The sequence below is a fragment of the Zalophus californianus genome, chromosome 12 (genome assembly GCF_009762305.2).
Source record: "Zalophus californianus isolate mZalCal1 chromosome 12, mZalCal1.pri.v2, whole genome shotgun sequence".
NCBI classification, from domain to species: domain Eukaryota; kingdom Metazoa; phylum Chordata; class Mammalia; order Carnivora; family Otariidae; genus Zalophus; species Zalophus californianus.
In genome coordinates this window covers 25,624,550-25,646,191 of record NC_045606.1, presented here as the reverse complement: position 1 = coordinate 25,646,191, position 21,642 = coordinate 25,624,550, and the positions used below count along the sequence as shown (strand labels likewise).

Here is a 21,642-nt window from a genome sequence, read left to right as displayed (position 1 = left end):
TTAGTAAATATAACTTGAAAAAAAAAAAAGTAACGGTAACTGACTTTTATGTCCTTTCCTCCTCCTCCCTGCTTCCTCACTCTTTCTTCTCCTGTGCTTTTATTATTTTTTTAAGATTTTATTTATTTGAGAGAGAGAAAACACGAGCAGGGGGGAGGGGCAGAGGGAGAAGCAGGCTCCATCCCAGGACCCCAGGATCATGACCTGAGGCGAAGTCAGATGCTTAACCCACTGAGCCACCCAGGTGCCCCTGTGCTTTTCTTTTTTAAAACCATTTTCCTTTCCATCAGGAAGCGTTAAAGCACATCCTCAGTTATAAAAAGTGAATTGAAGCCATCTCTCAATTTTAAATTTATCTCATAAGAAGAATGAACTTCCTAGCACCGCTCACTGCAGCTACTAGCATTAGAATTAGCTACTCTGAAAATCAGTCATGGGTAAATCAAGCCCCAGAGCCCTGAGTGGCGAGTAGTGGCCGGCTCCCTGCCCAGCGGGGAGTCTGCTTCCCCTTTCCCTCTGCTCCTCCCCCCAGCTTGTTCACACGCTAATAAATAAAATCTTTAAAAAAATAGCTGTAAAATTTATAGTTTCCTCAATCATATTTTAGCTCATGCTATCAAATAATGTGTAGAACTAAAAGTATCAGTGATTGAAATCTAGTTTCTTTTCAAGGGGTTCAGGCTATTCTAATTTTGCTTTTATGGAAGTATTTAATCCATCAGTAAAATTACAGTTCTCACTGTTCAATTTTTTAGCCTACCTAAATGTTTCTGCTATAAGTTGTCTTCTTCATATCCCCCATTGTTTTGGAATATAAAAATGAGATTATATGTGCGTAAAACGGTAAAGCTCAATACTGATAACCTGTTGACTTATTGCATGCGGCAGGGGGCATATTTTAAAATTACAACGTAATTAAAGTAATGCAATTATGAAATTACTTGCAACATTGATTTATATTATGAATTAGAATAATGGTCTCATTTCTTTGACCTAAAAGGATTTGTGGCAAGTAAATTATATCTTTCACTTTTCAAATGGACTGTTTTTCACAGTGATTCATTTTCTGCTATAATAAAAATAGTTCCATGACATATCAGATAAAGGGCTAGTATCCAAAATCTATAAAGAACTTCTCAAACTCAACACCCAAAGAACAAATAATCCAATCAAGAAATGGGCAGAAGACATGAACAGACATTTTTCCGAAGAAGACATCCCAATGGCCAACAGGCACATGAAAAAGGGCTCAACATCGCTCAGCATCAGGGAAATCCAAATCAAAACCTCCATGAGATACCACCTCACACCAGTCAGAATGGCTAAAATTAACAAGTCAGGGAACGACAGATGTTGGCGAGGATGCGGAGAAAGGGGAACCCTCCTACACTGTTGGGGGAATGCAAGCTGGTGCAACCCCTCTGGAAGACAGTATGGAGGTTCCTCAAACAGTTGAAATTAGAGCTACCATTCAATCCAGCAATTGCAGTACTGGGTATTTACCACAAAGATAACAAATGTAGGGACCCGAAGGGGTACGTGCACCCCAATGTTTATAGCAGCAATGTCCACCATAGCCAAACTGTGGAAAGAGCCAAGATGCCCGTCGACAGATGAATGGATAAAGAAGAAGTGGTATATATACACAATGGAATATTATGCAGCCATCAAAAGGAATGAGATCTTGCCATTTGCAACGACGTGGATGGAACTGGAGGGTGTTATGCTGAGTGAAATAAGTCAATCAGAGAAAGACATGTATCATATGACCTCACTGATATGAGGAATTCTTAATCTCAGGAACAAACTGAGTGTTACTGGAGTGGTCGGGGGTGGGAGGGATGGGGTGGCTGGGTGATAGACATTGGGGAGGGTATGTGCTATGGTGAGCGCTGTGAATTGTGCAAGACTGTTGAATCACAGATCTGTACTTCTGAAACAAATAATGCAACATATTTTAAGAAAAAAGAAAAAGAAGAAGATAGCAGGAGAGGAAGAATGAAGGGGAGTAAGTCAGAGGGGGAGACAAACCATGAGAGATGATGGACTCTGAGAAACAAACTGAGGGTTCTAGAGGGGAGGAGGGTAGGGGGATGGGTTAGCCTGGTGGATGGGTATTAAAGAGGGCACATTCTGCATGGAGCACTGGGTGTTATGAACAAACAATGAATCATGGAACACTACATCAAAAACAAATGACGGAATATATGGTGATTAACATAACAATAAAAAAATTAAAATAAAAATAGTTCCTAAAATGAAGTCTAAAATATGGATTAAGCTGATCCTTTAAAATTGGGTGAAAGATATATTGAATATCAACTAAAATGTTTTCTAGTCTACTCCCCACCTCTTGTAGTAATAAGATATTTAAGACTCCATATTCCTTACCTGAGTAAAATGAAATTTTATCAAAAATGTGAAGTTTCAGAGTATACTTGGAGGTTATTCAAAGTTTCATGGGCTTGGAACAGAGGAGCCAAGAGAGATGAAAAGGTGACATTTTTCCAAGAATGTTTATTAATTGACCCTTTGTCATGGCCATCTGCCCCTCCATTACCTAGGAACTTGGGCTAAGATGTTCTTTGGTTATTCCAAAAATGACATCCTGAAGCCTGTGGTCTTTCACCATTACCACCAGATTCCAAAAGCCTTCTTGGGAGAGTGCTGGTCTGTGTTAAGTTATTCAGTTCCTTGGCCAAAACATACAAACAGAAAACTATACAAATTAAGTAGTTTTATATTTATATATAAAATAGTCCATTAAATTATGATCATTTAGAATCACCATACTAACCTATTTTTTAAAAAAAGGGAGAGAGGAAGGCTATTTCCTCATTGTTTATCTTAAAGTTTACAAAATAATTTTCATTTAGAATTGGCTTTTCTATTAATTCTGGCCATAGCCTGAAAAATAGGAGGTAAGATGAACAATATTAAAAAAACATGCAGAAAATTAGTATTGGATATATTTTGTAATTCACAGAAATATTATCCACTCTAAGTTGCTTGTACAAATAGAGAATGTATTTGTTTCATTATTATCTTAATGGAGAAACTATGTGGGTGTAATTGAGGCTATCCTTTTTCTGGGTTAGGTAACACGGATTTGATTAATAGAGTCTTGCTGGATGCAGGCTTTACAAATGAACTTGTCCAAAATTACTGGAGTAAGCAGAAAAACATGTGAGTATTTGTTCTTATTAATAAAATATATATATATATATATATATATATATATATATATATATATTCTGCATTTCAGTTTAGCTTTTCCCCGAGAAATATTTAGAAAATAGGCCTCATAAATTTAGAGTTGATCATTTATCTTTAATAACAATTTCCTGAGAAAAACATCTTGCAATTGTTGAGAACTTGCATTCACACTTACTTAGCTTTCTCTGCTTATACACTGCAGTGTGAACAAACCACATTAAATAGGTGTGTTTGTGTTTCAGTGTTTGTAATAGAATGGGGCTTCCAGTGAATGCTTGATTGACCTTTTAATAACACCACCATACACCCAGTCAATAAATTGAGAAATCCAATTATGGTTCTCATTTACAGTCCCTACTCCATTTCCAGTCAGTCACCAAATGCTAAATATTTCTCCTAACAATGTTGCCCTGTCTTCTTCACACCCACGTTCCTAATTTCCCATTTCTAAGAAATGATAGCAACTGCTCTTTCTGCCTTTAGGGCTTCTGATTCCTCTCCCCAGAGCCCCTCGTCTGTTCTCCATAGAACTCACCCCTGCCAGTCTTACTCTCCAGGTGCATCACTTCCAGTTTCAGGATAAAGGTGAAGCTCTCCGGCATGGATTCCAAGATCACTGACAAGCTGACCAGTCCGAAGAAGCTGGTCCTTGAAACTTTACTTCCTGTTGCTTCTTACCTTGTGCCTTTTGTTTTTATGACACCAAATACTGTCACATTCTTCACAAGCTTTCCCTTAACTTTCACTCTTGGCTCTACATGTACGATCTACCTGCTGCCTCTGTCATCTCTGCTAATTCCAAATGCAGCTATATTCTTCCTTACTCTGAAGTGTCTTCGTAGAGAATCCTCCCTTTATTTCCCAGATATTTTCACTAATAAAACATAGTTTACATATATTGATATATTTACTTTGTCTTCCTTTATTTTAGGAACTCATTTTATTTCATTTATTATTTATTATTGCTCATTTATTATTATGTCAACACCTAAATTATTATCTTACTGAGAGTAAGTGGAATAAAAAATTTCCTTCTTCTGTCTTCTGTTTTAGCAAGGGAGTGAAAGCACGGTTTGTTGTGACTGATGGAGGGATTACCAGAGTTTATCCCAAAGAGTAAGTTCAAATAAGGTCTGTAGAAATCAGTACATTACAAAGGACGACTCTGAGGTTGTGTACATTACTGGATAAGGAAGCCATTATGTGGAGAAACTGATTCTTAGATTAAAATGGAGTCACTGACCTATTTACAATAGTAAAAAATCCCCTATTTCTTTAAAAATGCTATATGATTATAGCTAATATAAAATGCTATACTTTTGGATATTTTGGATGTTTATTGCAAAATTTAAAAGATTTTTTGCCTCTAGACACAAGCTAACCTAAATGAACATAACGGTCATAGTCTATTGGCAATACATTCATAGCGCATCATTGTTTTCACTGTTCTTCAATGGATCTTATCTCTTATCTCCAGAACAGTCTGTAAAGCAGCCTGGGAAGGCTTATTACTATTAACTGACTTGTACATAATTACCTGCAGAGTAAAACTAAGAGCTTTTTCTGACTCTCAGTATCATTCTACGGTGATATATTGCTTATTAACGAGTATCATTTACACCATCAATTACCACTGACTTTCTTAGACATACCTGAGATGTAGGCATTTCTGTAAAATTTCACAATATTCACGGCAAAGTAGGTTATCAGGCAGATTAGAGAATAAAAATGATGAGCCATTTCCTCCTTAGGGCTGGAGAAAACTGGCAAGAAAACCCAGAAACATATGAGGACAGCTTCTATAAAAGGAGTCTCGATAATGATAACTATGTTTTCACTGCTCCCTACTTTAACAGTAAGTATTACTTGGAATTCAGCATTCTCAATTTCCTCTTTTTTTTTTTAATGAATTATTGTTCCTACCTGCTCCCCCCCTGCCAAAACCATGCATTTTAAGTTAATTGCTCAGAACAATCCTTATTCAATATATACTCTATGCATGACATTGGAAAGACAAAAGCATTCATTTAGTTGAGGAGGTAAAATGCCTACACAGGAAACAGCCAGTAATGAAGAGATAGCATATCTACAGGCATGCGTAATACATAGAAACACATGTAGATAATCTTTTGTTTCACGAACTGCAAATAGGTGATGAATGTTTAGTGACTTTAAAAAATGTAATTCATCAGGTAATCAGTTTTAGTTCAATGTATTATTTATGAAAATTATCAATAGCCCACATTTTAAAATATTTTCTTGGGTTCTGTCCCAAAACCTTCCTAATTTAATCCCCAAGCCTCTCTCGGGGGAGGTGTTATTCATCCTCATGTTCACAAGAGGGGAAACTGAAGTTCAGAGAATTTTGGAGTTTTGTCCAGGAACTTCGGTCTTCTAAAATGCAAAGGCCATTTTGGGTTCTAAGAACAATCTTTCCACTTCACTTCAGCGGCCTCCCCAGTATTTTAGCAAATGTCATGAAGCAGAGATTTGGCATGCATCCATTTTGTTGTGAAGGTAGATGAAGCCCAGCTGAATAATTCACACCCCCAAGTCAGTTCATTCAAAATAACTCATGGACACTCCAGTGAGCCTGGTAGTTAGAGAAAAAAGAGGCAAGAGAGGACTACACACCTCCTTGTTACCTCTATTCTAGAATACTTCCGCAAAACACTATTCACCTATTAAGAGAAATTCACCATTTGATGTGTCTGGACAGGCCTGTTTTCCTTTTCTGTTGTTTTTCTTTTTTTAGAAAGCGGACCTGGTGCTTATGAATCAGGCATTATGGTAAGCAAAGCTGTAGAAATATATATCCAAGGAAAACTTCTTAAACCTGCAGGTAAGGATGTATATTGTATACATACACATGACCAAAATTAAATGTGACCTAATATTTATAGTAAAATTTCACAATACTTACCAGGAAGGTCATCAGAAAGCCTAAAGCAAAATAAAGACAGACATGCAAATTTTTAAAAATGGAAAATACAAATAGTTACCTCTGAGATTGGGGAATAATAAAGTTGATACTGTATAGAGGTGAGGGATTTTCAAAGTGTGTATATTTATACAATGCTGACACAAACTTATGGAGTCAAAGTTCTAAATGCCGGATTGATCCAACATTTCCACTTCCTATAAGTCTGTCCTACAAGATACTTTCAAGTACACAAAAGGATATTCAGCCAAGGATGTGAATATCTGTAATAAGTTAAACAGGAAGAGTTAAGTTTTCATCACTGGGGGAAAAGATAAATAAGTTATGGCATATCTATACTATGTGCCTGATAAAATGAATTAGGTAAGAATCTTTATTTTTAAATAAAATTACAATAAAATAGAAAAATGACTTTTCTTGCTAAAACAGGCCAGAATACAAAACAAATCATAAAACTGAGCATCAATGGGAATTGGAAGTAGGCTGGAATAAGTGGGTGCAATAAAGTAGAAATTTTTTTTTCATTGTATGATTCACTATTTGGATGTTTAAGAAAGCACACCTCAGGCCAGATTGAAAAGGTGGATTGCCTTCCTGCCCCTGAAGGCAGTTTTACCCCTCACTGGTTCAACTATTAACTCCATTACTAACTCATTCATTCAGTGGCTCACTCACTCACTCACTCACTCACTCACTCACTCACTCACTCTCCCAGTGACTCATTCACTCCCCCCTCCCACCCACTTATCTATCCTGGACATACATTTCTTAAGCACCTGGTGCATGCATCGGCAGGGCTAGGGAAGCCTCTGAAAACAAGCGACTTGAGTGACCTCCTATGAAAAGGCTATTCCTGACAATACCACTGTTTTTTTTTTCTAGCTTACTATGTATTTTAGCTAATTGGCCAGCTTGTGGCCAACGGATAAACGATGTTGCATATATGAATAAAATTATTTAATAGTTTAAGAGCCATTAGCATTACTTCTTAATGAAAATTCCAAGAAATAGATCTCTCTAATAAACATGAGATTCAACCCGAATTTAATGCTAAATTACCATATAGCGAATATTATATGGCTCCTAACTAAAATTGCAACTTTTTAAATTAATTTAAATCAACTTTTCAGTGTATAGCTGAAATTAATTTAATCTCAATAAACTTAAATTTGCCTGCCAGGAATATTCAAATGTGAGAGGAAAAATAGATACTAAGAATCACAGCCATACTTTTTAAATGTGTCAATTTTTCCTTACATCATTTTTCAGTTGTCGGAATTAAAATTGATGTAAATTCTTGGATAGAGAATTTCACCAAAACATCAATCAGGGATCCGGTAAGATAATTTTTTAAAAACTGTTTATGCTATACTCCATGTCAAATGCAAATGAGAAAAGCAAAAGTAAAGAAACATTGACAAAATAAATTTTCAGTGCTACTAAATTGAAGCAGAACTATAAATTACTATTTTTGGAAAGATTTTTTTTTAATTAGTTAATAAGAAAAATATTTGTGTTATAGTTTGAAATACTAGATAGCTATTTGATATTTTATAAAGATAAAACTATTACTTTTTTATGATGGGTAGACTGTCATTTAATCTTACTTTTAGACTTGATAGATTATTCTAAGATTTTAAACCTGGTAATAGTATATCATGTAATCATTCTTTTAAAGTAAAAATGTGTGGCAATAATTGTATTATTTTGTCTTTCAGTGTGCTGGTCCAGTTTGTGACTGCAAAAGGAACAGTGATGTAAGAAAACTCTTTAAAATTTTTAACTGTAATTTTTTGTGTTACTATTGCTAAGACTTTAATGCTAAAAATGCAGGAATTTTTAAATAAACGCTAAAATTATTATTTTGTGGAATCTTGAACTAACCTATAGATAAGAATTTGAGTTATATGCTTATAATTCCTAACCTTATTTTTAAAAATACTCGCATGTTAAGGTCTTTTAAAAAGCCTGTTTCTGTCTAGACTCTCTTCTCTACAATCTCAATTGTATTCAGCCTCATGACCTGAGCCAAAATCAGGAGTCAGACACAAAACCAACTGAGCGACCCAGGTGCCCCTGAATGGGCAGTTTTAATCCACGTGGCCTTTACTGGTTATAAGGGCAGTCTTCCTTTTTCTTTTGTAATTTACCTGTATTTGGTCACACTATATTTATAGCGATGAGAAAATTTTTTGAGCTAAATTTTGGAATTATGTTTTTTTTAATTAAATTCCACTTACATGGATTGGATTTTATATTGTCTTCTGTTACTTCTACTTCTTTGTCAACTGTCTTCAAAAGTTAAACATTCTCTAAGAATGACACTATATTATTCCAAGAATAAAAAGGAAGAATTCCACTATTTTCTTCCAGTCTTCTTATATGTGTGTGTATATTTCCAAGGCAAACAGTGGGTTCATATGATCTTATCATTTCTAGTCATGCAAAATTACAAACCATTTTTTTATAGTTTCTCCATTTTACATAGACTTTGTAAATATAGACTATGAAGACTGTTTTCAGAGCCAAGGTTTTTAGCAAGCTGCTTCCACATTAGGAAAATGGAATGCATATGTCCTCAACTCTGAAAACAATGTTTTTGTTATTTTATACAATAAAAATTATTAAACTGATTCCTGCATTTAAATATGATATAAACTGGGTGGGAACTGAGTTCTGTGATGAGCATTTTTTGTTTTGCTTTCTGCTTTTAAATCTCCTAAGTATCCTCATGCTGCCTCTTTGTTTTTTTTTAAAGTCTGAAGCATGGTGACCCACAATGCATTTTTAAAGATGTGTCTTATCAAAATATTAAGTATGTGTTTATTAAATATTTTGGTTTATCCAATTTCCTGGATCATTTAGATGACCAAATGGCATCAAGATTGCCATTTGGAATGGCAAAAAGTTTATTTCTGATTTGTTCTCAGGATTTGTTCATAGTGAGTTGACAGTTTTAACTGAATGTGTGGTCGGGGAATATGAAACTCTGAGAGTCTGATATTTCATCAAATATGTCCTTAATTTATTTCATCAAAATCTCCTGATTATGTTTAAGTTGAAGCTTTCTCCTGTTTTTGTTATCATCATCTACCTACGATGGAGTAACGATATACATCCTCAAAATGTGTTTTTTATTTCATTAGGTAATGGATTGTGTGATTCTAGACGATGGTGGATTTCTTTTGATGGCAAATCATGATGATTATACGAACCAGGTAGGTACTTGAGTGGGACAAACTATAGTTTTCAAAGTGTATGTCGCTGATCAATATTACAAAAGTCCTTCAAACCATTATAGAAATAAATGCGTTATTACAGTACTGACATAAAATAAATTTTAAAATGCTAAACTATTAATGAAACATTCTAAATACAATTTGCTAATATTTCTTAGTGGAGTTTCCTTTCTAGTACTAACAGTTACCATTACAACATATAGTTGAGAATTTTAACATGATAGGAATTTTTTATTCTTGTTCACATTGAATATTAATATCCAATTCAATATATGGCTGCTTTGAACTGATGTAGTTTCTGTTCCCAAATTTACATGTTGGCAGCATATAAGCTAATTGGTTCACACAGGATTTTAAGCAAATTAGAATTAGTTGCCCGCTTACTTCATTTCTGAATCTACCTTTCTGGCTTCTCTTTAAAAAGAGAAGATCTCTCAACAATGAGCATTTTCTTATTTATTTATTTTGAAAATTTTATTTATTTGAGAGAGACCACGCGGACAAACAGAGGGGGAGGGAGAAGCAGGCTCCCTGGGGAGCCTGATAAGGGACTCGATCCCAGGACCCTGAGATCATGACCTGAGCCGAAGGCAGACGCTTAACGACTGAGCCACCCAGGCGCCCCAACAATGAGCCTTTCTTAACTGGCTATGTTTATGGGCTGGCGTGGATGAGCCTCGCGTTTGCCCCTTTAGGGTCCTCTTCTGTTTCCAGTCCCACCCATTTCTCTCAGTTATGCTACTTTCCTCTTCCCCACAAGGAATTCGTGGGGCAGTCAGCCGTGTCCATTCTTTCCGCAAACATCACACACAGCCCCTGAGCCGTGAGAACTCCTCATCTCACTTCCCTTCTTTTGGAATATTGCGTACAGCTTCCCGGCTCTGGTTTGTCAGCTCCAGAGGAGTTTTAGGTGACAGTTTGTCTCACTGCTTGCTCTTCATGGCAACAGTTGGGGTGTTAACACATGGCGTCAGTTTGAAACTTTATTATTTTTTCCTTCTGTACTAGATTGGAAGATTTTTTGGAGAGATCGATCCAAGTTTGATGAGACACCTGGTTAACATATCGGTTTACGCTTTTAACAAGTCTTACGATTATCAGTCGGTGTGTGAACCCGGCGCTGCACCCAAGCAAGGAGCAGGGCATCGCTCGGCGTACGTGGTCAGTAACCTTCCCACCCCAGTTCCTCTCCAGCGCACACTCAGCGTCCACTTACATAACGACTCTTGAATTCTATTTTCTAGCCATCAATAGCAGACATATTACACGTTGGCTGGTGGGCCACTGCCGCTGCTTGGTAAGTCACGATTTGTACTGGTAATGAGAAAGGGGGTGTAAAATGGTAACGGATTTGATGGCAATGCCGATTTTGTGACATGTGAATCCTTATAAGGGGAACTCCTTTTTTTCGTTTCCAAAATCACAATCTGATCATCTTGACATGGTCCATTTTAAAGCTGCTACAGTTACTCAGCTTTTCATATGAAAAGAGTGTTTCCTCCTGCCAACTCCAGCCTCTTTACAGATCCATTGACATTCTCTTGTGTTTTCCTCTTTACACTCAATTCTTTAAATTGTAGGTATATTCACCTATAAAAAGTTTCTACCGGTTGCCTTCAATGTCCAAATTAGATGTCTTCGTGGATCAAATGCAAGACATCATGACTTCTCTCTTCACCTCTTTCCTATTCAGGCAGAGTTTAAGAGGCATCATGTTGCTGAAATGGATCTAATTCTTCCTTTTTACCCATTCACCCTTCCTACCTCCTTCAACACCTCACTTACACTCTAGCACCTATGAAAATAAGACATTTAAACTGAGGCACTGTGGAAAGTCTGTAAGATCAAATTTGTTTGGCTCTGGTCAAGTAACTAAACCTCCTTTTCTGTCTGGGATCCTTTCTCTCCCTCACGCCTCCTTTACCTCCTTCCTTTTTCCCCCATCTTTTGTATCCTTTCCCTACCATATCGTCCCAGCCTTATTCCATGTAGATTAATCTTTCACATTCTTTTGATGGTGAGGCTTTCCCAGCTAAGATTAGGTGATTGTTTTCATATACCACTTTCATAAAATGGTACAAAGATTTTAGATTAAAAAATCCTATTTTTTCTGGGGGAAAAAAAAACCCCAAAATGGTGCTTTCTATTGTGACACTGGTATTTATTTATATATTAGTTGACTCGGGCTTTCTAAATCTCATAGTAATCTTGAAGTACATGATTGGCTTTATCTTATTTTCTGGCCAGAATCTACCTCCTTCTCAACACCCTCTCCCCTACTTTTTTTTAACTAAATTCAATTCCAGATGATTCTATAATGTCTATACTACTCTATAATATTGGCTCAATTGTCATTTACTATAAAACTGAAATGTGCTGTACTCCCTAGATATCATGGGTTTATTTTAGGTCATGAATGTCATGTTATGTATTTACAAATCCATTCTGTATCATCAAGGAAAGAGTTCACAGACCCCTGGCCTGAAGTTGTTTTTCTTTGATCTTTGCTTTTGCTCCAGCACAGAGTTTTAAAACTAAACTAAGGAAGCGCTCCTGAATGTAAATTCTATGCTATGAAAGATTGACACTCAGATTTACCACTCCTCCACCATGGCTTGTCTTATTAGGCCTCCTCACCCCTAAGTATCTCTCACGTGGTCCTGAATATTTCTGACTTCATGACTTCTCATACAGAAACAAAATTACACTGTTTTGTAAAATTTAAGAAATACTTATATAAAAATGCTCCTCAATTTTGTCTCAATAGAGGAAAAAGAAATGTGTACAGGCAGAATTATTCAGGTTTTTATTGTGTAGTTTATGAAGGAACTATTTAGATTTTGAGCACTCATTATTCATATTTACAACTTAGGTCTATTCTACAGCAGTTTCTCCTGAGTTTGACCTTTCCACGGCTTCTTGAGGCAGGTATGTGAATACTTAGCTATTGTCATAATAATTAAAATTTTGTTTTGGGATATGCTGAGTTCACCAAACTGAGTGAGAAAATATGTGTGTTTGTGTCTATGAAAGAGCCCATCCATTGGTAGTTTGGAATCTTTCTGTCAAAACTTTCCTCATGTGTTAGCAATTTTTTTTTTTTTTTTTTTGTCCTATTGGCCTCAAGTTTGTAGCCTCCTATTTATTGAATTTATTCTCATGCTATTTATTAGGCATCTGTTAGGGGCTGCCACTACCTTACCCACCGATAAATAAGCAACCCAGGGTGCCTGCCCTTATACATTTGCTTTACTCCCCTGAGAAATGAAGGCTCTGGGCACTGACCATAGTGTCCGCTCCTGGTGATCTGTGTGTGTGTGTGTGTGTTTGTTTTTCCCCACAGTTGAGATGGAAGAAGAGGACTTCACAGCTTCTCTGTCAAAGCAGAGTTGCATTACCGAACAAACCCAGTATTTTTTCGATAATGACAGCAAATCATTCAGTGGTGTATTAGACTGTGGGAACTGCTCCAGGTAAAGCTCTCTTCCTTTTAGGAACAGTCCTAGTTCACTGAGAAACCAGATTCACTTTTATAATCATTACAAAAAGTAACTTGTTCAAGTCTGAGAGAGACAGGACTATTTGCAGTTGGAAACTGATCTTTAGTTTCGCTGTAGGTTTTTTAAATTTATGTTTTCAAGAATTCATCCTGAGTGGGTAAGTTGTAATTCTGTCAACTACCATAGTAGGATCAAGACAATTGCACCTACTTTAAGGCAGAACCTGGAAAATTTTATTGTATTTTACTGTATTTTTGTCTAAAAGGACCCCTCTAACAATTTTTCTGAAGTCATAGAATTATATGAACTGTAGTAAGAACTATAGTAATTCTGTGCAATCCTAAGCCGAATATACGACTTCCATTTACATTTATTTACTAAATAGTTTTACAGAAAGATATTCTGGGGAGGGACGTGTTTTACTTATACTCTTCACTGAAATTTACAATTGAATGCATTTTTAAATTGGGATGAAGAACTAGGAGAAAATATCGCTTCCTAAAAATCAAGGTTAATGTTAGTCATCAGTAGGCATAAACCGTCTTGAGCAATTTTTGGAAGAGATTGAGAATTTAATTTGGTTGTGAGGGCTAGAAGAAAAAGGCAAGGTGGGACTTTTCAGAGTTTTGAGAGAGAGTGATCATCCATGTCACAGGATCCCTGAGAACGGAGCAGAGAGGCACGGATTGGGGACACTTTGTTTTAGTGACTGAGGGCAGGTTTGTATTCTAGAAGCAGGGTTAACCTAGAGAAGAGGAAATAGGAGGTGAGGTCATCTGAGCATGTGAAAGGGCTGGGAGAGTTGCTAGGGGATTCAGACACTTGTAACAGAGAGATATTTTCCAGCAGCGGTTAACTGAAACTAGCATGAATTTTTAAAACAGACACGGTCGGTATGACTTTGTGAGTTACTTTAGCAAATCTCTCTGTCCTAGGAGGAGGTTGAGGATAGGAAGGGAAGAGTCAGGCATCAACTCAGAAAAAAATCATACCGTCTTGTATAGAACTTAACATATCAGACTATCAAGTTTAGCAAACAGAATTGTTGCTGTATGGTTATCTCGAAATTTCAGAATCCTTTGGCTAATAGGTATCTGGTAATAATTTCTAAAGCACAGATTGCTAAGTTAAATTGTACAGCTTTGTAATCAAGATACTAAATTCAGTCATGGTCGTTTTTGATTCACTTTATCCTTGTGCCCCAAGTTCAGTGGAGAAAAAGAAAATTCCATTTTTTTGGAAGATGTGTAATCATAAAGAAATGACTCTTTAGCAACCAAGATAAAAATGGTAATCTGTCATTAAAGGCGGCAGAAGCAGCTTATGACATGGGGGAAGAAAACCCTGCATGGAATTGAAAGCCCTTATTCGGTCTATATCTGTGTTGTCCAGTTTAGTGGTTACCAAGCCTGAGAGGCTATTACTAATTACAACTAATATGAAACTTTGTGTCTCAGTCCCACTAGTCACATTTCAGGTGCTCGATAGCCCAGGTGGCTCTTGTTAACCGTACTGGACAAAGCAGAAAACATTTCCATGTCCACGTTTGTTGAACAGCACTGATCTAGATTAACTCTGTCCTTAGCTTGGGCCAGATACTTAGACATTTTCGGCTTCTACTTTTTTTTATCTATAGATTAAGGTAGTTTTTCAGTAATAAATACAGTTGCTTAGGCATGTCAAATAAAACTGATTCTATGAGTTACAGCGACTTAATAGTGCTTATTTTGCATTGAGGTCTAACGCTTAAAAATCTGTTGCAATTTTCTAGTATTCCGGAGAGGTAATGAATAAAAACATGGTCATGTTTCTCTGCTAAAAATATTCTCATTTTGTTTTACTATTTATAATGGTGATGATTTGTCTCAAGATGTCAGATGTTGGCTTTCATTTAAATATGTAATTTTTTTTCTCCCCAAAAGAAAATGTTCATTTTCTGTGATTTTTAAAACTATTTTACAGAATCTTTCATGTAGAAAAGCTTATGAACACCAACTTAATATTCATTATGGTTGAGAGCAAAGGGACTTGTCCCTGTGACACACGACTGCTCACACAGGCAGAGCAGACTTGTATCCTTTGGCGTCAGAGATGCTGGGAAGCAACTGCCATCTTCCAGTTACATATTTTTAACCTCGTCACGTTGTGTATGCTCCAAGAGAAAAACACTCGGAGTGCCATGATTACCCCACATGGGCAGTTTGAATGTGTAGACCGATGATGCTACCCGAGTACCAGTAGAATATGAAAGGTTTCCTGCTCCTATAATGAGGCTTTGTGGAGGAGACAGTGCAAGTTTCCAAGTAGATCTGGAAATGGCTTGAAAGAGTCCGGAGGGGGAACTGGTTTGGGGTTCTCTGGTGGTTAGGGAGCGGTGCTGGGTTTTTGCTTTTGCTAGCCGGGGCTGGTGTAGGCTGCAAAGCTGTCAACACTCGGTGGTTAAAAATGGAGTTCAATGTGATGTATACCTACAGTGGAATATTATTCAACCTTAAAAAAGAATGGCAGTTCTGTCCTGGGCGCCAGCTGCAACAGCAAAACTGCTTCTGGTTATAAATATGCTAAATGACTAGTAAAGCATTGTAGACAGCAGATTCTACAGCGTGCCTGTTCTCTGTAGCATTTACCCATGTTGTTTCTGGGGGAAAAAGAAAATTAGTCCCACCTGTTTGAGGTCCACTGTTAGCAATTAGCTTATATTTCTGTCTTGCTACATCGTAGACACCCATTTCTCCCTTGGGCTGTTTTATATGTACTGTGTGGCATTTGTTCATTTCATCTACTTATATTTTACAATTACCTGTTCAGTACTTGCCCAAGGGCATCCTATACAGAGTAAAAATTGACGAAAGAAAATTTCTGGAAGTTTACTCCCTTAAATCCCCAAGCACTTGAACTAGTTGTGTTGGACTAGACTAATGGTCTAGGTGTCTCTTTTTTTTTTTATTGTGTGGAAAGAAAAAGAAACTTCATATTCCTTAACAAGTGTCTTCAGCTGATGGTCCAGATCCTTGTGATATGGTTAAGCAACCCAGATACCGAAAAGGGCCTGATGTCTGCTTTGATAACAATGTCTTGGTAAGACCAAACGTTTATTGTATTAACATACTGGAAGTCAGTGGTCAGACAGATTACAGTTTTACCTCACTCAAACATAATCGTAGTAGTTCTCATTAACATGGTGTACTTGCCGGTCGATAGATTTTTCATTTCAGTATTGTTCGTGGTTAGCCTAAGCTTCACAGTTGCTTCTTCTATCTGTCCTTTGCACGGAAATTGTACTTTCAAACGCAATTCCAATCAACTTGCTATTTTAAACACTTTCTCATCAATAGTAATTAACAGTGTTATTTATGATATGAGTTGCCTCCCTTTATTTATTCTTGAAGATACAAGAGGTATTTTTATTAGTTTTACTCTTTCTTTTAGTGTATTTAAAAACCTGTGAAACAGCTCTTGTCCTTTTTTATTGTTTTTTTTTTTTAACATGCTTTCTGACCCTATCACAGATTTGTATTTTCACTTTGCATGATATTAGACCAGGTCAGTTACAAAGGGTTAAGTTGATAAAATTACACAAAACATCATTATTGTATCTGATGTCAGGATGACCACTGCTTCCCTATAGGTCAGTGCTCTTCCTCTGACACACAATGCATGCAGTCAGCTGTATGGTTCTAATTATTAAGAAACTATATTGTCAAATATGAAGGCCACACCATAATCCCTGCTTACTTTTAAAAACTAATTTTAAAAGTAATTTTCCCCGATTCTGATTGTTCATGGTGGGCCTTTGCAGGGAGTAGCTTGTAGACTCCAAGGAGCATTATCCTATGCATTGTTTATTCTCAAAAAAAAAAAAAAAAAAAAAATGTCAGCTCTCCTCTTGATTCATGTGCATTTATAGAGGTTGTAATTTATTTAGAGTAGACTTACCTACTCTGTACTTATTTCCTCAAATACACACACAGCCACCTTTGTCCCCCGCAAAAAATTAGGCATTTCCACAGATCCATAATATGCAATTAGATAATATAAATCATTGATGAGGAGTAAGGCTTAAAAAGCAAGATATGTAACAGTAAATCCCAGTTATCTCTGCCCGGACTATTGATCGCTTCTCTTTGATAGAGAAAGTGATTCCAAGTTGACCCTAATTGTTTTGTTTTGTTGGGTTTTTTTTCCATTTTATCCGGTTAGACTTAAAAATCCAGATCTGAGGACTTGTGTTGTTCCATCTGCTAGATTTTCAGGAGCTTTGCCCATGTCAAATCATTCCCCAAAGAATGTTGAATGTGGGCCCAAGGAGAGTGTTGCTCATTAGGGAAACTTCATTCATCAACTCTTTGTCACCAAAGACTGAGATTAAACTCACTTAGCTGAACTTTAAAGATCACCTCAAAAGCCCTGTTACCCGAAATATTTTCAGCCCAGGAGATGGTCTTCCTCAAGGCCCTGGAAAGATTGGACTAAGAGCTTGCGAATTCTACATCGGAGTGTGTGTGAAAGTACAACTCTTGCTCAGTAGCGTACTGTGCTAATAATGTCTTGTGTTTCTTTAGCAGTGAAATATTTTGGTAATGCTTATTTTGCAATGGTCACTGTGCATCTGCTCCGGATGGAGGCTCACATAAACTGCTAACTGCCAGCAAACTGCATGAAATCTCAGCTCGTATGTCTTCTTTCCTTTTCCTGTACGTGCTACTTTGCCCGTTATTAATAGGATCGACTTATGTGCACAACAAGTCATGCCTGTACCATGACGTCAGCTCCTTTCTTCATTTTACTGCAAGTTTTCATGTGGTGTGGATGGTCAGTCACTTTCTCTAATTTTTCTTTTTGTGTGTGTTTGGCTTGAAATTTTAATAAATAATCCATATCCCTAAATCCACTATGATAAGTATCCTGAAACCGGGTTATTAAAATCCCGGTACTTCTATTGTTTTGTAAATAGCTAAATGCAAATATTGCTTAAGTTTCTAATCCTAAAGCAAGCATATCCTTTTCCTGTTTATTTAAAAATCAGTATTTTCTTTTAAGGTTTTATAGAAAGATTAAATCTGTGTGGGAAAAATTATACATGCTTCATGAGGAGAAATAGCCTAAGGACAATTATTAGAGCTGGTCATCTCTATTTTCAAAAGATGCTAACATAACATGAATGAGCCATTTCAGTTTCATCCAACATTATTTTCAAAATCAGTAATTGTTTTTTCTTTTTTTAAAAACAAATGACTTAATCAACTTTTTATATTTTTACTACCATAATATTGATATTCTTAGTATCTAGGCTAAAATGATCCCTTATTACCTTTGGCCAATTTCTGAATTCTATCATTAATACTGACTGAGTAGAGGTTTTAGGGCCTGAGCTTGTGGTCAGGGATTCATTTACGGTTTGGCAGTTTCTTTTCTGATGCTCTGGAATCATCGTGATTAGTGTTACTGGAGCAACTTTTACTGTGTTTTCTTCGTTGCTGTCCAGGTATTCATTGACTAGGGACCACTAGATGGAGATATGGCCATTACTGTGAATGGAGGGGCTCATCAGAGGGGCAGCAAAGTAGGGTAGCAGCGCGAGTCTCAGAAAACAACTACCTTTTTCCTGGGATGATAAAATAATGGTTTTCATGGCACAAGATTCCAAGTGAAAAGAGAGCTAGCTGCTTTGGATCATTAAAAGACCAAAATTAAATGATCCCCTCTCCCTATTTTTAAAACTGATACCGAGGTAGCTTTTTGAAGTCATGTTGTACTGATCCCTACCCAGGTGATTGATTGTACCATTTACATATGAAAACTATAGTAAAAATTATATTTTCCATGTTCTATTTTTTTATACTTCTTATCATGATAGGAATGAGCAAACTAAAATGTAAGGCTAAGAAAAAAAGTTAAGGAATAGTGTAAATATTCACTCCTCTCCATAGAATTTTTCGGTAAGATATACAGGCAGCTAATTATAACACAAAAATATAGATCACTTCCCTCTTTACCTTTATGTTAAAAACCTATAGGTAAGCATTTTTTTCATCTAAGACTGTCCCCTCAAAAACGTGATTGTGAATTTTTCTATGGTATTTTTCTTTCTCACCATAACTAACTATAAACTTACCAAGAAAATAAATATCACTGTGGATTCAGCTGGCTGGGATCAGTACATTTTAATGAAATAATTTTTGAAAGATGAAAAGAACACATCTGGGAGTCCCTGCTACTATGTCCTTGAGGAATATATAATGAGTAGTCTTGAGAAGATGATGTAGATGGCATATACTTTACATTAATAAGACTTGTGTTGAGTCTTTAAAAACATAGTTATCAGTATGGAACAGTGACTCTGGTTTATGCAATTGGAGTGTTGCTATGATAACATCAAAAGAAGTATCATTTTCTCTGAAACAATCCAAAGTTGAAAAAATTAATGTAAACAGTACCCAAAAATACTGAGGTTAATTGGCAGTTCCTGACACTGAAGACCAATAAAGGTGAAAGTCTAAACTTCAGTGCTAGTCTAGCTGTAAACTAGGAACTTGTGGTGGGTGAGATTCTGCTCACAGATCTCTGAGCCTTTCAAGAAAGACTGTCTAAAGCCAAAACCCTTGTATCCTATGGAATCTAAGAAGGGTATCAATTATAGATAACCAGCTATGAGGACTTCATTAAAACACAAAAGTTTACTAAAGAAAAAGCTAAAGTTTATCAAAGAAGTAAAGCCAATAATATGTGGCATTGAGAAAGTTCATGCTTTTATGCAAACTGCAAACCTCATTTATAAAAGCACATTATTGGGTACCTGAAAAATGAATATCCAGATGGGTGTATGTTCAACTATTTAAATGTGTGTATACCTACAAATATACTACCTACTTCATGGATTAATGTGGTAGGAGAACAAATTATTTGCTAGACAACTTATTCCTATGAAAAGACTTACTGTGTAGTACCCAGCTGCCTAAATAATTTTACAAGTACATTTTCTTTGAAGCTGCTGTAGGTGCTTTGACTACAGACCTATTTAAATTCCAAAGTTAGCCATTATTTGGAGGGTTGTCTTCACCAGTGATTGATTTGCCTTTTGAATATAATGACTATAATTCAGAAAATAAATTACAAATTATTGAGCTATTACTATGTACAATTAGTTACCCCTAGTTATTCTGGTTTGGGAAACAAAGGCAGATTTAAGAGTTTAGCAATACCTGTTTAACAAGAGAAAATTGAGGATATTTTAGCCACTAGTATACATGGTCTTAAAAAGAAAACCTCGGGAAAAAGGAAGTCTCAGTTGATGTGTTTAATTAAGAGTTTTTTGAAACAAAGAATCCTTAAAACTCAGACTATGAGCCGGTTAATCAGTGTTCATGGGATTTTGATCTATCCTTAATACAGAAAAAAATGCTAAGGTTTCTCCCACATCAATGTATTTGCAACTTAGAATGTTTTTAGAATCTATCTCTTAATTTCAAGGCGTGGTATACATGGCTGCCCATGCAGAAAACATGACAGGAAACTGAAGAAGACAGACCTTTTAGTGTGAATCAACTAATATAAACCTCCCCCTCCCAGACTCAAACAGACCTCATCACACACAGGAAATGCGACTAAGCAAAAAAATTTAACACAATGGAATCAGAGCCAGAGATAGTGTTTTTCCTTACCTTAATAGGAAATTTCTTTGACAAAATATATCATTAAGATGTTAATGGGTCTTATCTGTGTGCTAATTGTCCATCCCATCAAATTAGTGCTTACTGTACACCTGTGAATTAGACCATTCTTCTGGGTATGAGGTATTTGAGATATGTTTATGCTCGAAAATGTTTTTACTCGAATTCAAATGTAGCTGAGCATTCTTTTATCTTGTTACCCTAATTTGAACAAAGAGGATCAAGTACAAAGTCCCAGAGATAGTACGCACCTTGACCCATTGCAGAGACAGACAGTGTTATTGAAGCAGAGGAAGTTGTGGGGGAGGGGAGAGGAGTAGAGGAAGATGGAGAGGTAGCCAGGCTCCCGAGGCCTTGCTAAGAAATTGGGTTTTGTTCTAAGAGATAAAAAGAAAACTTGATGTATGGTTCTGAGGGGACTGCTTTTTGGTAAAAAGATTGTAAAAGAGCAAGAGTAGAAGCAATGAGACAAGGGAGGCAGCTTTTGAGGGAGTGATGGTGAATTAGACATGAGATCGTGAGAAGTGGTAAGTTTGGGGATGTATTTTGAAGCTCAGGTCAAGAATACATGCTGGTGAATTACATTTGAAAAAAGTGTAAAAAAGGAGCAATCACAGATGACTTGTTGACTTTACCCTGATCTATTTCTACTAGAAGTGTCTTTCAGATAAGTACTATCTTTGGGCAAGTTTGAGACCTTTCTGAGACATTAAGGAGGAGAGGTGGCAGAGATCAGTGTGGAGGTCAGAGGAGAATTCAGGTCTGAAGACATAAAAGTGTGAGTTATTCTGGGTTTGGTCCAAGCTGGTGAAATAGGAAGCCCCGAACTCACTTTATCCCATAAACAAAGCAATTCCCTCTGAAAGACACTGAGAAACTGAATGATCCAGAAAATAGCCACATCAAAACAGGTAGGAAAGGCTAAGACACACTATCTCCATAATCCCCCTCTCTGACATAGCTACGTAAAAATCAGGAGGAAATTTGTAACTCCGAGCTTTTCCCTGAGGAATGAAGGGTTTGGTCTGAACGTCTAGCACTCTGTTAAGACTTCCATTCAAGGTACAGTCTCCCCC

General features: G+C 36.5%; 1 protein-coding gene across 6 annotated transcripts in view; it reads left to right on the top strand.

The window, feature by feature from the left end:
* Positions 1-21,642, top strand: part of CACNA2D1 (calcium voltage-gated channel auxiliary subunit alpha2delta 1) — a 479,784-nt gene that overhangs the window by 444,351 nt on the left and 13,791 nt on the right. For all 6 annotated transcript variants that reach the window (XM_027573790.2, XM_027573786.2, XM_027573787.2 and 3 more), the window contains 13 exons: positions 3,099-3,186; positions 4,270-4,332; positions 4,968-5,071; positions 5,972-6,058; positions 7,427-7,494; positions 7,876-7,914; positions 9,304-9,375; positions 10,405-10,557; positions 10,641-10,693; positions 12,269-12,324; positions 12,740-12,869; positions 14,859-14,968; positions 15,892-15,974. In XM_027573790.2, coding sequence (XP_027429591.1) covers positions 3,099-3,186; positions 4,270-4,332; positions 4,968-5,071; positions 5,972-6,058; positions 7,427-7,494; positions 7,876-7,914; positions 9,304-9,375; positions 10,405-10,557; positions 10,641-10,693; positions 12,269-12,324; positions 12,740-12,869; positions 14,859-14,968; positions 15,892-15,974 — 1,106 coding nt within the window. The remainder of the gene's footprint in view (positions 1-3,098; positions 3,187-4,269; positions 4,333-4,967; positions 5,072-5,971; positions 6,059-7,426; positions 7,495-7,875; positions 7,915-9,303; positions 9,376-10,404; positions 10,558-10,640; positions 10,694-12,268; positions 12,325-12,739; positions 12,870-14,858; positions 14,969-15,891; positions 15,975-21,642) is intronic.